Genomic DNA, 18,478 nt, shown 5'->3' on the forward strand with positions numbered 1-18,478 from the left:
TGCAAAAATCCTCAAGAAAATACTAGCAAACAGAATCCAACAGCACCTTAAAAGGATCATACACCATGATCAAGTGAGGTTTATCCCAGGAATGCAAGGATTCTTCAAATATAGGCAAATCAATCAATGTGATACACCATATTAACAAACTGATGGATAAAAACCATATGATAATCTCAATAGATGCAGAGAAAGCTTTTGACAAAATTCAACACCCATTTATGAAAAAAATTCTCCAGAAAGTAGGCATAGAGGGAACTTACCTCACCATAATAAAGGCCATATATGACAAACCCACAGGCGACATCATTCTCAATGGTGAAAAACAAACCATTTCCACTAAGATCAGGAACAAGACAGGGTTCCCCACTCTCACCACTATTATTCAACATAGTTTTGGAAGTTTCAGCCACAGCAATCACAGAAGAAAAAAGAAATGAAAAGAATCCATTTCAGAAAAGAAGAAGTAAAGCTGTCACTGTTTGCAGATGACATGATATATACATAGAATATCCTAAAGATTCTACCATTAAACTACTAAAACTAATCAGTGAATTTGGTAAAGTTGCAGGATACAAAATTAATACACAGAAATCTCTTGCATTCCCATACACTAACAACGAAAGATCAGAAAGAGAAATTAAGGAAACAATCCCATTTGCCATCACATCAAAAAGAATGAAATACCTAGGAATAAACCTATCAAAGGAGGCAAAAGACCTGTACTCAGAAAACTACAAGATGTCAATGAAAGAAATCAAAGACGACACAAACAGATGGAGAGATATACCATAGTCTTAGATTGGAAGAATCAATATTGAGAAAATGACTATACTACCCAAAGCAATCTACAGATTCAATGCAATCCTTATCAAATTACCAATGGCATTTTTCACAGAACTAGAACAAAATATTTTACAATTTGTATGGAAACAGAAAAGACCATGAATAGCCACAGGAATCCTGAGACAGAAAAACGGAGCTGGAGGAATCAGGCTCCCTGACTTCAGACTATACTACAAAGCTACAGTCATCAAGACAGTATGGTACCAGCACAAAACAGAAATATAGATCAACGGAACAGGATAGAAAGCCCAGAGATAAACCCACGCACCTATGGTCACATAATCTATGACTAAAGAGGCAAGAATATACAATGGAGAAAAAACAGTCTCTTCAAAAAGTGGTGCTGGGAAAACTGGAGAGCTACATGTAAAAGAATGAAGTTAGAACACTCCCTAACACCATACTCAAAAATAAACTCAAAATGGATTAAAGACCTAAATGTAAGGCCAGACACTATAAAACTCTTAGAATAAAACATAGGTAGAACACTCTTTGATATAAAGCACAGCAAACTCTTTTTTGATCCACCTCCTAGCATAGTGAAAGTGAAAATAAAAACAAAAAAAGACAAATGGGATCTAATTAAACTTAAAAACTTTTGCACAATGAAGGAAGCCATAAACAAAACAAAAAGACAATCCTCAGAGTGGGAGAAAATATTTCCAAATGAAGCAACCCACAAGAGATTAATCTCCAAACTATACAAACAGTTCATGAAGCTCAATATCAAAAAATCAAAAAACCCAATCAAAAAATGGGCTGAAAATCTAAATAGATTTTTCTCCAAAGAAGACATACAGGTGGACAAAAAGCACATGAAAAGATGCTTAACATTGCTAATTATTAGAAAAATGCAAATCAAAACTACAATGAGGTTTCACCTCACACCAGTCAAAATGGCCATCATCAAAAAATTTACAAACAATAAATGCTGGAGAGGGTATGGAGAAAGGGGAACCCTCCTACACTGTTGGTGGGAATGTCAATTGGTACAGCCACTATGCAGACCAGTATGGAGGTTCCTTAAAAAACTAAAAATAGAACTACCATATGACCAAGCAACCCAACTCCTGGGCATATTTCTGGAGAAAACCATAATTCAAAAAGATACATGCAGAACAGTGTTCACTGCAGCACTATTTACAGTAGCTGGGACATGGAAGCAACTTAAATGTTCATCAAAAGAGGAATGGATAAAGAAGATGCAGTACATATATACAATGGACTATTGCATAAAATAACAAAATAATGCCATTTGTGGCAACATGGATGGACCTAGAGATTGTCATAGTGAGTAAAGTAAGTCAGACTCAGAAAGACAAATACCATATGATATCGCTTATGTGTGGAATCTAAAAAAAAGGGTACAAATGAACTTATTTAGAAAACAGAAGTAGAGTCACAGATGTAGAAAACAAACATGGTTACCAGGGGATAAGCGGGGGAGGGATAAATTGAGAGGTTGGGATTGACATAAACACACTACTATATATAGAATAGTTAACTAATAAGGACCTGCTGTATAGCACAGGGAAATCTATTCAGTACTCTGTACTTGCCTGTATGGTAAAAGAATCTAAACAAAGAGTGGATATATGTATATGTATAACTGATTCACTTTGCTGTACACCTGAATGTTAACACAACATTGTAAATCAACTATACTCCAATAAAATTTTTTGAAAAAGAAATTAAAGAGGATCTAAATTGAAAAGGATCCCATGCTTATTGACCAGAAGACAGTTTCATTTACATGGCAATAATACCTAAAGTGTCCTACATATTCAATGAATTTTCTGTAAAAATTCCAGTGGGATCTTTTTTAACCGAAAATAACAAGCTTAACCTAAATCTCATATGGAAAAGCAAAAGACCACGAACAGCTAAAGCTTTCTTGAAAAGAACAGTTTAAAGACTCACACTCCTGATTTCACAACTTAACTAAAATGCTATAATAATCAAGACAGTGTAGTACTAGCATAAAGACAGATAAATAGATTAATGGAGTAAAACTGAGAGTCTATATATTTGCCCTTACATTTATGGTAGTTTGATTGACAAGGATGCCAAGTCAATTTAATGGGGGAAAGGATAGCATATTCCATAAATGAGTCTGGGACAACTGGATATCCGCATTCACAAGAATGAACTTGGATACCTAATTTACAACATATAAAAAATTAACTCAAATGGATCCTAAATCTAAATGTAATAGATAAAAATATAAAACTCTTTAGAAGACAATGTGGGTGTAAATATTAATGACCTTGTATTAGTCAATAGTTTCTTACATATGATACCAAAAGCACGAGTAAAGAAAAAATAGATGTATTGGACTTTCTCAAAATTAAAAACTTGTGTTGCAAATGATACAATCAAGATAGTGAAAAGACAATCCATGGAATGGAAGAAAATGTTTGCAAATCATATCTCTGGTAAGGGACTTGTATCCAGAATATATAAATAGCTCTTGCAATTCAACAATAAAATAGAAAATAACACAATTTAAAAATGAAGAAAGACTTTAGTCATTTCTTCAAGAAGATATACAAATGGCCAATAAGCATATGAAAAAATACTATGCAACACTAATTATTGGAGAACTACAAATCAAGAGTGCAATGAGATACCACTTCCCACCCCTTAGAATGCTACAACCCAACAGATGGACAATAACAAATGTTTGGGAGGATGGAGAGAAATTGGAATCCTTTTACACCACTGGTGGGAATGTAAAATGGTGCAGCTGTTTTGGAAAAGTTTAGCAGTTCTTCAAAAAGTTAAACAGAGTTACCATGTGCTCAGCAATTCTACTCTTCTTTATATACTCAAATAAATGAACACATATGTCCACACAGATTTGTACCCAGATATTTACAGTAGCATTTTTCAAAATTGAAAACAGCCCCTAAATGTCCATCAGTTGATGAATGGATAAATAAAAGGTTGTACATCCATAAAATGGACTATTATTTAGTAACAAAAATCAATGAAGTACTGACTCATGCTAAAACATGGATGAATCTTGAAAACATGCAAAGTGAAAGAATTCAGTCACCAAAGACCACATTTTGATTATTCCATTTATATGAAATATCCAAAATAGACTTTTGCTGAAACTATTCATAAAGAGTCACTTTCTATTTGGTTTTGCTAAATTGTTGAGATGTAAGCTATGGTCGTACTGCTAACATGAGGAGAGACCCTGCCTAAGAATGACGTTTATGCAGGAAAGAGCAGAGCCAAAAGATAAAGACAGATTTCTGAAGACATATTTTGATCACACAAATCCATTTGGACACCAAGCAATCCCAATTACATGAATTAACTAATTCCCAGTTTAAGTTGGGTTTCTGGCATGTGCAACTGAAAGAGTCCTGACTAATATGGTTGGTTAAACAACTAATTATTTGCTTTTCACTTTCATTGTATTTACTGTATTGTAAATACAGTAAAAGTGTGCTCTTGAATTTTGTTGACCATAATAGCTATGTCTTTTTGTGAACATTCATTCTTCAGTAGAATTATTGGCCAGCAGAAAACACCAAACTCTGTCTAGGGGCGTATATATCAGTTAAACATGCTATAATTTGGATTATCATAACCAAAGTCATATCCAAATTTCATTAAAAATACATTACTTTCTAGTGGTAATAGTTGTCCTTCCACCACTGGAGGGTTGGTTATGAGATGAATATATATCTTGTCTCAACTTCGAGAGTTCCTTACAAATAAAAAACAATATAATCATTTGAAAACCATAGAAACATGAGGTAAGAAGTATGTTTGATCATTTAACAAGGTTACTAAGAATAATTACTTTTTTCCCTTCCTTTTTAGCCTTGAGGTAAGAACGTTCCAATCCCACTTGTTGAATTCCATATAGTCTTGCTTCATGGTACCTAATCAGTTACATTATAAGTCTCTGCAGGAATCCACTAACTGGTTCTATACTTAAGGGATAACATGAGATAGAATGGGCATGATTCTCAAGATGAAGATGTGAAAACTTTTGTTCCAAAAAGATTTAAATGTGTAGCTATAACAGAAAAGTATGAAATTTCAATATGGAAGCAGATATTGTTTCCTAACAGAAAATCTATCACTGAACGTTACTACAAGTACCATTTGTTCAATAACAGCAATACAACATTAGCCACCATTTGGGTAGTTTCTTCCTTCAGTACCTATTTTATGACAGATCTTGGGCTACATGCTACCGACATAGAAAGGAATATAACACAGTCCCTTGCTGAAGCAGCTCACAGCCTTATTGGGAGTTTGACTGCTAATGAGGTAGAAAATCAATGTCTTAAAATTATTAAAGGCACAATAGCACATATTTTTTGCTTCAATTCTAGCTTTCATTTGAATTATTTCTCCTGAAATGTGAGTCTTCTACTTCTCATAGGCACTCACATTCTACTTCATGAATAAAGTAAGTCTTGGAAACATGTCTTTTTATAGTTTGTGGGAAGTATTTATCCTACGGGGCTGAGTTGTATGGTTCATCTCCACCTTGACCCCTTCTCTGTTACCTCTGATTGACGCTTTATAAGGGAATCCTTCTCTTCCAGCAAGCTTGTCAGTTCGTGAATCTTGAGTTGGAAGTCACTGCAACTTCCTTCTCTTCTTGAAACATCTTTTTGGTACTGATTTAATTGAGTCTAAGGATTTAAAAAGAACTAAGAATTATTATAATTCTCATTTAACAAAATGGGTAACCGAGTTCCAAAGAGGTTAAGTGACATAAAGTCATACAGCTAGTTATGAAATGAAGAGCAAAATACCAATAGTTATAAACATTTAAAGAGCTTTATGAATGTAATATGTGAACTGAAATGCCAATTAGGAATTTCTCATTTTTTTTTAAGATTTATTGTTTATTTTTTAATTTTTTATTTTTGGTTGCGTCGGATCTTAGTTGCAGTACGTGGGATCTTCATTGAGGCTTCTATCTAATTGTGGCGTGCAGGTTTTCCCTTTTCTAGTTGTGGTGCGCAGGTTCCAGAGCACATGGGCTCTGTAGTTTGTGGCAATGCGGGCTCTCTAGTTGAGGTGCACGAGCTCAGTAGTTGTGGCGCGTGGGCTCTAGTTGCCCCATGGCATGTGGGATCTTAGTTCCCTGACCAGGGATCGAACCCGAGTCCCCTGCATTGTAAGGTGGATTCTTTATTACTGGACCACCAGGGAAGTCCAAGAAATTTCTCATTTTTAAAAGGTGACTTTACTATTTAGGCTTAGGCATTACTTAAGTAAAAGTCCTAGGCAACAAGAATTAAAATAAAGCTAAGAAAACAGGTACTTTATATTCCTTCAAATACTAATTAAGGAAAACTCAATAACAAATATTATATCATAATTTGCAGTTCACAACATATTCCTCCTTCATGACTCATCTCAGTCCTCACAGCAGCCCTCCAAGATAAGTATTATTATAATCTTTATTTACAAAACAGGTAAATGAGATCCAGAGACACAAAGGCACAACAGCTAGTAAGCAACATAGCTGCAACTCCATGACAAGTCTTCTGACTGCAAATCCTGTCCATTTCCCTCTTTACTGCATTATGTGTGCACAGATGGTTGTTTAGGTTAAAGTGTTATTAGTAACGTTCAGATGGAAAAGAAACCAGTGGAGGAAATCTGCAAGAAAAATCAGCAAACTTTTGAACAAATTCTATTTTGTTTCATTTTGATTTTTGGTAAAGACTATACATTATATTTAGAGAGAAAACACTGTGGTCAGTTTTTCTATTAAAATATTTGAGTTTATATAACTACAATTAGGAATCAGTAAATTAAGGGTTAGTCAATTTGACCTAGAATGACAAAATAAGGCAATGTATATTTATTCTCACAAATATCACCTTAATTTTGATGCCAATTACAGGTATATAATTCAACAGTTTTTATCCATGTGCTTGACAAAACTCTTGCTAGCCATCATCCTGCAAAATCAAGTGAGGATATTTATGAAGTCAAATGTGGCTTCACTGGATAATCTTGAAAGTTGCTTGGCTGCATAGAGCAGGCTTTAGGGAAGATCATAAAATGTTCCCCCGTCACCAAAAATAAATAAATAAATAAATAGAAATTAAAAATCAACAACCCTGAACTTAAGGTCTTCTTTTGCTTTCCTAGAAAAGATGAAGCTAAATTACAAGACAATTTAACAATATTCCCTACATAATGATATGTATTTAAACAAATGGTTCTATGGCATACTCCTAAAACTCTACCTTTGGTTGATTTTTCTTTGTAGCATTAAACTTGAGACTATCATTATCTTATTAGAAAGTTTGTGCTGAACTGTGTATTTATGCAGTGTAGGATCTACATACCCTTAGTTTGCAGATCTCTCTATCTTTCTCCATTCTTAAGTTTTTTACCATCTCCATGTAATGGTTGCCAATCTCATCCACTTTAGCCTGCAGCATCGGGCCTGTGCAAGTCTCTGAAAGCTACACAAGACAAAATAAATTTCTGTAGTTAGACTGTTATGAAGGAAATACATATTATATTACAAGACATTAATAGATGAAAACCACTTGATTAAACAAGACATTGAAATAATGAGAGTGATTTTTAGGAACTGCATTACACAGCTCAAATGGCAGTGAGTTAAGACCTAACTGCATGTGAGATCATCAGAAAGCAGTCTACATATTTTCTCGAGATGAAGTGGATATATATATATATATATATATAGCCAATGCTAGGATTACAACCATATAACTAAGGCAATAACATATATTCAAAACAAAATTTGAATACCTGCACTCTAAGATTTTTATTCTCTTGCTCTAAATTATGCTTACAGTATTCCAGTTCTTTTAGTTTATATTCTATGTCTGATAGTGTATGCCGAAGAGAAAGATTGTTTTCTTCCAATGCTTGGCATTTTGAGGTTGAGTCTTCAAGTCCTTGCTGTAAAGAAGACACAGTAAATAAGACAAATGGATTCTACTTTTGGAGAGAGTGCTTTTAGTTGATTAATTCAATGAAACAAAGCAAATATTGATATTTTTCCATGCCCAGTTTTCTTATATATTTAACCTTAAAAGGTAAGTTAAATCAGCTATGAAAGACATTACCCTCACTTGCCTATCTTGAGTGAGAAGGAATCAAGATTAGATGAATGTTCAATGTACCAATCTAGCAATCTGACTCTTGCTGCTTTTTGACAATACCGTAACCTGCCTTCTAGTAGGCACCAAAATGACCATATGCCTGATTATGTGACAAATGAAAACTCAGCCAAAACTTGGGACTGTCATGGGAGTGAATTTTAGGAATGGACAGGTCTCAGAGACTCATTACGATTTCCTAAGAATCTTCTCTGCTCAGGTATATGGAGAAATCTTCTAGAGTTCCTTCATTCAGTTATTCATTGCACAAACACGTGTTAAGATCTACAAAAACTTTTATTGACACATTAGTAGATTAAATGAACGAGTGAACTTAGATTTTCAATATTTATACAATTTTTGTCACCCAACAAAAAAGGTAATTGTGGATTGTATATACTTTCTATCTAAAATACTTGGGGTTATCTATTTTTCTGAGAGGGCTTCAGTAATTGGAAATACCAAAAGCCACTCAATTCCCATATGAACAAATTGTTCTATCATATTTTAAGTGTCTGGATTATATCTCATAACTCCAATGTGCTAGTAATTGTGCATATGAAAAACTATCAAATTTATTATCAAAGAAAATGTCAACTTACCTGCTGCTGGCGATTATTTGCTCTCACTGATGCTAAGAGTTCTTCATACTCTTTTATTTGAGTTTCTTTGAATGCCAAGTCTTTCTCAAATCTTATCTTGTCATTTTCCAGTGACTAGAAGCAAAATTATTTATGACTCAGAATTACAGAAACCTGTCAACAGTTATGTAATACAAAGACCTGTTTACATTAGAAGGTTTAAATAAGCACTTGTTTCATTTGTAGTTGTTTAATAAAACAGAATTCTTAAAAGTTAATCAAACTATGGGATACAAAGGATTGAAAATTTAAAAACCCGCATCAATGGACATTTTGATGAATTGACTAATTGTAAGTACAATGAAGCAGAACCTTTTGAATTATTTTAATGTTTTTCTTCAATCTACAAAGACCCTTGTTAATCCCAGCAGGTGGTGAATTTTCAAATTAAGAGCCTAAATGTGTTCATCAGAACCCAGAAACAAGAAAACCCACTCCAAAGTCCTCAAGGAGTTATTCATTGTATGGAACGTATTCTGAATGTATCTAGCTGATGTCATGAAGAACACCAATTAAAATAGAAAATAGAAAATGTTAAGTTCTTGGAGAAAGAAGTTTTCAAGTATTCAAAGAAATTCAAAGTATGCTTTATTATTACAGAAAAGGGGAAATTCTGAATCAGAGTCAGATTATTCTAATTTTACAAACTACTCCCTGGCTTTAAGCATTAAATTACCTTAGCGGTAAACTAAGTAATAAGTGTGCACCCAACTTTCTTTCATTTTCACATTGGATAACTCTTTACTCCTCTCTCCCAACCCCAATTAACTGTTTCAAGAAAATAACTATATCTGGGTGAGCACAATGTTGTTGTGTTGTATTAAATTTTGAAAAGGTATACTGAATGCTTTGATTTCTATGTTATGAAGCTAGGAACTAGAAAAGATTTGGAAAGAAAAATCAAAATAAATGTTACTCTCAAGTCATTCTGAAGATGTCCAAGCTCCTCCCGTATGTTGCTGAATGTGGACAGCACTAGCCGGAGTGATTTATCAGACATACCCCTCATCTGGAGGAAGAAAATGATTGATGGTTTATTTTTACTAGCATTTAAAAATAGGCAGTATAAGTAATAATAATCTTATTTTTCTATTCCTACAAGCAAACTTATTAACAGTTTTATTTTTGATATGACAATATTAGAATAGTGATGCAGGGCATTTGGTCAATAACATGCATTAGTAATCCAAGCAATATCCCTGAAGAGATCATAGCTATGCTATTAAAACAAGGGTCTCTTATTTTTTCCATGATAAAGTATCATCTTTCTCACGACAGAAATGTATCAGCAAATTCTCAAATTAACTTTTCTTCTCTATTTAAAGATTAGAAAAGATGAGATAGTCAACCTTCAAGTAATAAATTGCATCTCCCTAAGTGTGTTGCCAAATGCATGGATTTTGCCTGAGTTGAGAAGAATCTAATACAAATTAAGTTTAACCTTGAAGTATAGAAATGTCTCAAATTTTAAAGAGGGAGAAAAACCCTTTAACTAGATTAAACTCATTTCTTCAAAGAAAAATGGTTTTAAAAACAGGCAACTTCTGTTTCTGAAAAGATGGAGCAGAAATACTTTTCTCTATATTTCCTGCTAAGTCTAACTAAAAACCCTGTACTTTATGTATAAAACAAACATAAAAAGACTCTGAAAGTTAAAAAAAAAGAATGAAGTCTGGTTGAGAACATTGGGAGCTAAGGAATAATACAGAAGTGATTTCCTGGGTTTTCTTTTTGCTTCATATATGAGTGGTATTGGGGAAACCAGTGGATACAGACAACAAAAGTCCCTAGAAAAGCCTGCTCTCTCTACCCAAAGTACCAGGAAAAGGGCAGCCTAGCAAGGCAGATAGCATTTAGATAATAACCAGTCTACTCCAGCCAAACACCACAGAAAAAAATCTGCAACTCTATTCTACGTCCACCCAAACCATCAAAAGCCAAGAAGGGAACGTAGACTCTCTCTCTCAACCTCCCTGCTTGGGTGATGTCAGAGAATTCTTAGTGAAGTGTCAAGACTTTCATCGTTGCCCAACAGAAGTGAGGCCACTCACCTTGCAGTGTCAGTAGAGGCCAACAAGGGAACAGTAACACAACACACCTCCCCATCCAAACCAGGGTATTTTCAGTGGGAGCCTAGTAGAGAGCCACACTTCCTACACCTGCCAAGGAAGAACAAAGAGCTACTCCCCCAACCTGTGTCAACAGAGGCAGAGTGGGGAACCTGGACTTCCACCCCCACCTGGCAGTAACAGGTCATGCCCCTACTTCCCCTGTTGCTCAGTATCTGAGGAGGCCTGCTAAAACAGAAGATGTGAATAAGATCCAAAGTCAGAACATAATACCCAAAATGTCCAGGTTTCAATTTAAAAAAATCACTTATTCTAAGAACCAGGAAATCTCAACTTGATAAGAAAAAAGGGTTAGTACATGCCAACATCAAGATATCAGAAAAGTTAGAATTAGCTGACAAGGATTTTAAAGCAGCCATCTTAAAAATGTTTCAAAGTGACCTAAATGTCCATCAACAGAGGAATGGATAAAGAAGATGTGGCACATATATACAATGGAATATTACTCAGCCATAAAAAGGAACAAAATAGTGCCATTTGCAGAGACGTGGATGGATCTAGAAACAGTCATACAGAGTGAAGTAAGTCAGAAAGAGAAAAACAAATATCACATAATATCACTTGTATGTGGAATCTAGAAAAATGGTAGAGAAGAACTTATTTGCAAAGCAGAAATAGAGTCACAGATGTAGAGAACAAACTTATGGTTACCAAGAGGGGAAGGGAGGGGTGGGATGAACTGAGAGATTGGGACTGACATAAATACACTACTATGTGTAAAATAGATAACGAATGAGAACCTACTGTGTAGCACAGGGAACTCTACTCAGTGCTCTGTGGTGACCTAAATGGGAAGGAAATCTAAAAAAGAAGGGATATATGTGTATGTAAGACTGATTCACTTTGCTGTACAGCAAGAAACTAACACAACATTGTAAAGCAACAATACTCTAATAAAAATTAATTTAAAAAACACACCGAATTTAAAACAGTTTCAACAAGAAATTACAAAGATCTAAAACAAATAAAAAATAGAAAGTCTCAGCAACAAAACAGAAAATCTCAGAAAACAAACAGAAGCTATAAAGAGTAACTAAATGAAAATTTTAGGACTGAAAACTCAATAACTAAAAAACAAAAACCTCAGTGGATGGACTCAAAAGCAGAATGGAAAGCATAGAGCAAAGAATCAGTGAACTTGAAGACAGAACAATAGAAAATACTCAGTTCTGAACATCAGAGAAAAAATAGATTGGAAGAAAATTTAACAGAGCCTCAGTGTCCAATGGGAGTATGACATATATCTAACATTCATGTCATCAGAATCCTAGAAGGAAAAAAGAAAGAGGGGGAGCTGGAAAAGTATATGAAGAAATAATGGCTGAAAACTTCCCCAAATTAGCAAAAAAAACATAGACAGATTTAAGAAGTTGAGCAAACCCTAAAAAGGATAGACCCAAAGAAATCCATGCCTGGACATATGAGGCAAACTTCTTAAAACTGAAGATAAATTTAAAATATTAAAAGCAGCAAGAGAAACCTTAACTATTGGGAATAGCAATTCAAATGACAACCGATTTCTCATGAAAAATCATAGAGGCCAGAAGGAAGTGGCATACATTTTTAAAGTGATAAAAGAAAAGAATTGTCAACTACAAATTCTGTATGCAATGAAAACAACCTTTAGGAATGAAGGGGAAATCACATTTTCAGAGGAAAGAAAAGAATTTTTCACTAGCAGACCTACCCTTAAAAAAATGGCTGAAGGAAGTTCTCTGAAGAAAAGAAAATAATAAAAGAAGGAATTTGGAATATCAAGAAGGAAGAAGTAACACAGTAAGCAAAACTATAGGTAAATACAGTGGGCTTTCCTTCTCCTTTTGCATTTTCTAAATTATATTTGAAGATTGAAGCAAAAAATATATATATATAACACTGTCTGATGTGGCTGTCAATGCCTGTAGAGAAAATATTTTAAAAATTATAAATGTGGAGGTTAAAGAAAGATAAAAGAAGCAAAATTTTCTGCAGTTCACTGAAACTGATAAAATGTTGACACCAATACACGGGGATAAGTTATGGATATATAATGTAATACTTAGAGCAACCCCTAAAAAAGCTATACTACGAGATACACTCAAAAGCACTAGAGGTAAATCAAAATGGAATTCTAAAACATATTCAAGTAATCCACATGAAAGCAAGACAAAGAAAACAGAGAAACAAAAAACAGAACAAACAGAAAACACAATGGCGGATCTAGCCCTAACATATCAATAATTACAACTTGGTCTAAATACACCAGTTAAAAGACAGATTGACAGAGTGATAAGAAAAAACATGACCTCACTATGTGTTTTCTATAAGAAATTCATTTCAAAGATAATGAAAATTAAAATATACATAATGAAATTAAAAAGCTGGGAAAAAAGATATACCATGCAAACATTAATCAAAACAAAGGAGTGCTATTGATATTAGATAAAAATGACTTCAGAGCAAAGAAAATTACCAGGGACACAGAGGGACATTACATAATAAGAGTCAGTCCACCAAGAAGACATAGCAATCCTAAATGTTTATGCACCAGACAACAGAGCTACAAAATGTATCAAACAAAAACTGATAGAACTGAAAGGAGAAATAGAAAAACCCACAGATATAACTGAACACTATTATACCCCTCTCTCGGCAACTGATCGTACTGCTTAGCAGAAAATGAGCAAGAATACATAATACAATAATTCAACAATACCATCAACCAAAGGATCTAATCAGCATTTATAGAATACTTCATCCAACAACAGATGCACATTCCTTTCATATTCCCATAGAACATATACCAAAATAGACCATATCCTTGACTATAAAACTTAAGCATTTCAAAAAAATTGATCTCATACAGAGTATATTTTCTGCCCACAGTGGAATCAAACTAGAAATGAATAACAGAAAGACAATAGGAAAATCTCTAAACACTTGGAAAGTAAACAATACACTTCTAAATAATCCACCAGTCAAAGCAGAAGTCTACAGGGAGATAAAAAATATATAAAACTGAAAGAAAATGAAAATACATATCATAACTTGTGGGACACAACTAAAGCCATGCTGAGAGGATATTTACAGCACTAAATGCTTACATTAGAAAATAGAAAAGGTGTGAAATCAATAATCTTTTTATATCAAGAAACTAGATAAAGAAGAGCAAAATAAACCAAAAGCAAGCAAAGGAAGGAAATAATACAGACGAGAAAAAAAATCAATGGAAGTGTAAACAAGAAAACAATAGAGATCAATAAAACTAAAATATAGTTCTTTGAAAAAAATCAATAAGATTGATAAACCTCCAAGACTGACAACAAAAAAAGAAAGAAGACACAAATCACTAGTGTCAGGAGTTAAATAGGGAAGAGTAATACAGACCCCACAGACATCAAAAGGATAATAAGGGAATACTGTGAATAGTTATGCACATATAAATTTGACAATTTAGTTGAAATTGACTACTTCCTTGAAAAACACAGGTTACCACAATTCACCCAATATGAAACAGATCATTTGACTAGACCTGTAACTACTAAGGAATTGAATTTAGAATTTTTTTAAACTCTTGAAAAATATATATCCATGCCCAGATATTTTCACTGAAGGATTATACCAAATGTTTAAAGAAGAGTTAACACCATGTCTATACAGTTTCTTCCAGAAAACAGAAAAGGAAGAGACATTTACTAATTCATTTCATGAAGCTAGATTATCCTGACACCAAAATCAAAGCAAATACAAGAAAACTACAGACTAATGTTTCTCAGGAACTTAGATGCAAACATTCTCAGAGTTTTTCGAGGAAATAGGCCTTGAATGCACTTTGGATGGACATCCTGCCACCAGAAATAATATCAAGGATGTATCCAAGATTCAGGTTCTGCAGAGCATATGTGTTCCCCATACCATTGTCTCTTTATAATACAGACTGTGTGCCACTAAAAATATTTCATTTAAGTTTCACAGATAAGATGTCAGGTCCAATATCTGGATGATCAACAAAGATTTGAGACCATATATCAAACTTAGAAATTTGCCTCACTAGACAAAACTAGATTATCTTTAGAATCCTTTCTTGCAAACACATGTACTCTTCATTTTAGCCTTATTTCTTTAGCACCTATCTTGATCTGTCTTGGTCTGTCTCTCCCTTCAGTGTAGGGGAATTTACTGTTGCAGTGGTCTCTAGCATTCCACAATTCAGGAAAATCAAGTCATTGGCCTTTCCATCTGCCAGGGGTAGGGTAGGGAGGTATAGAAAGTAGAATGGAGAAGAGGAAGGCAAATCCTATATGTTAAAGTCAGGTTGTGCTACAGCAGTGAGGAGAGAATAAGGGCATTCCACAGCCCGGAATATTTCTGTAATGATTTCCTGAATGCTAGTCATTCAATACTAGTGTTTGATAGTCTGACCAAACTATAATGCAACCCTTGTTTAATCAAAATGTAATCAACTTTTGTGAAATAGGAATTTTATTTGGGACTTTCTGTTCTTAATTAAAGTAAACATCCTAGGCTAGTGGTTTGTTAGTGTTGCCTTCACAGCCACTCTTGACCCCATCTCACCTGCAGAATATAGCGAATTTGCTGTTTTGTAAATTCTGACAATCCTTTAGGAATCAACGATTCAATGTCTTCTGACTGTGAGAAAAGAGAGGCTTATCCTTCAACAGATACATGTTAGTGTTTTAATCAGAGGGTCAGCAGACTTTTGTAGAGAGGGACATATTTTTACGGACATCAGAAGATTATTTCACTTTCTGGGTAATAGTTGCCACAAACTTTACTTCTAGCATTATCAGTTCTTACTTTTTAAAAAATTCATTATACTACATACACCATGGAAAGAACCTTGAATTTCCAGGAAGTTTAGGGGGAAGTTTGGGGCAATCAATCAGATGTCCCATTTCTATTTTTTAAAAGAGCAACTTAAAAACAAAAGGGTGGTCACTTAAATCCCATTACCACTTTATTTCCATGTATTTTTTAACAACTGGAAGTTTAGTTGGGTGGTAGATATGACACTTTAAAGGCTGATTTTTTAAATAATGAAAATGTGAGGAAATAAAATAAAATTAAAGGTTTACTGAGAATTTGCATAGAGCTGTGGTGACTTTTGAAAGATTATGATGTTGCCACAGCAACATTAAGAAGCTTCAACAAATTTTAAGTGAGAAGCTGAATTGAAGTCAGTACTTCGTAAAGGCAATTTAGGGCTTACTGAATTATTGTAACAAATGCAGTATGTCAATACATTGGAAATAAAGATGAAAATTAACACAAAAGAAGCCATTGTGATTGTTACTTTGAAATCAGTTCTTTCTCTATTTGATGACTTATTCCATTAAAAGTAACTATTACAAAAATGTATATACATAATATTTAGAATTCATACTTGAAAATATTTACTTCAAGTTGCTGATTATTTGGCATGGGACATACAAGGTTCCGAAATACATTAAAACTAAATTTGCTATTTAATTAGTTAACATAGATTTCAGTTTTGTAAAACAGAGAGTATGTAGTCAATGAACTTTTAAATGTTCTCATAGGCAAAGGCAAGTTAAATTATAAGGTGACAGCTGATAAAACATTTTTTGTGTGAATGATTATTACTTTTACAATTATCACCTTTAAAGCCATTACAAAGATATAAATGGTTATATCATTTTAAAGGCAAAAGGATCATTATTTCTTTCACTAATCTGTGTTTCCAGTCTAATAAAAATACCAAACTAAAAACAATATTATTAATGCAAGTATCAGAATCTGCTTTGTTATCAACTATATTTGATTTTCAACTCTTTTTGCACTTACCTCATCTGTAGACTCAAAGTCTTGTTTGCTGCAAGAATGAAAAAAAAAAAACAGACAACTTTAGGAAAATATATACATTGACATATATAAATGTTAGTGTTCTAAATATTTTACCTTACTTTTTGATATATAATATATCCAAATGAAATTTATAATCTTAATGAAAAATTTAAAGCTAACTAAAATGGCACTTGACAAAAATAAAGTTAATTTTCCTGGAATTAGCTAATCTATTAAAAATGAACAACATCCAAATAACAAACCAATATAATATGCAGAATTAGTACCATTCATTAACACCAGTTTATTTGTGACTAGATGTAGAAGTCCTCAGTTTGGCAAGAAATACTATCTGAGTGAACAAATAACAATAATAGTCATTTTCTATTTCCACCTCCTTTTTCTCCTTGTATTGCTCCCTTTCAATGCTTGATTGCAGCTTCTCCCTACAGTGTCTTTAAGTTATTCATACCCTTTTAGTCAAAACCAAAACTTGCAAGACTGAGTAATCTACACTAATCATTCAATCTACACTACAGTATGTATAGCAGTGACAAAGCTTAAAAGGATATTGGAATGTTTACATAGGGACATAGCCTTAAGCAGCATGACCAAAATTCTAGTGGGATAATAGAATTTCCAGCATCAAAATGAAGGTTTGTCCATGAGGGTTGGAAGGCCCTTTGTGAAGCCATGTTACATAGGCAAATGCTGCAAGCGAATTGTTAGTGGTTATACCAGTCCGGCACTGGCTCCTTTGGGGAATGGTGAAAGCTGGGAAGGATACAGTTCTAGCGTTACCAGTGGCAACAGATAGGCCTTTATTTTTGCCTACTTGTTCCCTCTGCACTTCGTGGAAAAATTGGGCCCAAAATGCATACGGTGAACATACTTCTCAAACAAACAAACAAAAAACTGGACACATGTTCTGACAGCAAGACAAAGTATTTTAAAGTAAGACTAAGGAAATCATAGATATATGACTGTCATATCGTCAAGTACAACAGAAAAGTATTTTAGAGATATAAGCTAGTACGTTAGCTCCTACCTTTACCTTCTAAGTAAGTGCTTATGAGTAATATATTGCTTACAGAGATAAGTGGGTCACTCACTGTGCGAAACCTCTCGCATGCATTTATAAAAATACACAAGCTAATGTGGAGAATGAGAACTGAAGATTTCATTTCCTGAGGCATGACTGCATATGTGCAATTGTCTGTATGTATGTATGTGGTATTTCCTGGGTTGCCCAAAATAGAAATTTTGGGGAAGCCCTAGCGAAAAGAAATGAAGTATCTTCTACTTTTTTAGTGCGTTACTAAAGTAACTGCATGCATATATTGGAAGCTAAAAGAAGTTAAAATATGACTCACAATGCAGTTATAGTAGTCTTGCATTACTGTTAACTGGAATTATCACAGTATTAATAGACCTTTTATGTTTAAAATCCCAATTCCAATGCCAACCTAGTACACAAGTCCCTAGCCACTTACTTCTTTCTACAAATAAGAAAACAAAACAAAGAAACAAACAAGGAACAATCAACAGCACTTAATACTGGAATTTACAAATGTAACCAAAATGGTTTCATAAGACAACCTTTCTTAATTCTGACCCTCCAGTTTACCCATTGCTGAATTGCAATTTAGAAAGAGAAGAAAAGTGGAGACAAAGGGGTGGGAGAGAGAGAGAGAGTGGAAACAAAGAGACCAGAGGCGGGAGGTGGAAAGGCCAGTGTGGATTACATCTCCATTCAGTACAAGGTGATGGTGGCTAGAATTACAGTGGGCAGAAAAAAAAAAGAGTGGCACTCACTATGTCATCTCACCTCCTAGGAAGGAAGGAATGTAATAAGGAAAAAACAAAAGAAGAAATAAAGGAGGGGAGGAATGAAGAGAAAGAAACTGACAACCTTCTGATAAACAAA

At 34.0% G+C, this 18,478-nt stretch overlaps 1 protein-coding gene across 1 annotated transcript in view; it reads right to left on the reverse strand.

The window, feature by feature from the left end:
* The window catches only part of POF1B (POF1B actin binding protein), an 85,498-nt gene that overhangs the window by 11,680 nt on the left and 55,340 nt on the right, over positions 1 to 18,478 (reverse strand). Inside the window, exons 7-14 of the mRNA XM_061178669.1 lie at positions 16,552 to 16,579; positions 15,301 to 15,375; positions 9,534 to 9,626; positions 8,579 to 8,692; positions 7,624 to 7,776; positions 7,191 to 7,310; positions 5,385 to 5,513; positions 4,488 to 4,570 (exon numbers count right to left, since the gene is read on the reverse strand). Coding sequence (XP_061034652.1) covers positions 4,488 to 4,570; positions 5,385 to 5,513; positions 7,191 to 7,310; positions 7,624 to 7,776; positions 8,579 to 8,692; positions 9,534 to 9,626; positions 15,301 to 15,375; positions 16,552 to 16,579 — 795 coding nt within the window. The remainder of the gene's footprint in view (positions 1 to 4,487; positions 4,571 to 5,384; positions 5,514 to 7,190; positions 7,311 to 7,623; positions 7,777 to 8,578; positions 8,693 to 9,533; positions 9,627 to 15,300; positions 15,376 to 16,551; positions 16,580 to 18,478) is intronic.

This window comes from Eubalaena glacialis, chromosome X (assembly GCF_028564815.1).
Source record: "Eubalaena glacialis isolate mEubGla1 chromosome X, mEubGla1.1.hap2.+ XY, whole genome shotgun sequence".
Lineage (NCBI taxonomy): Eukaryota > Metazoa > Chordata > Mammalia > Artiodactyla > Balaenidae > Eubalaena > Eubalaena glacialis.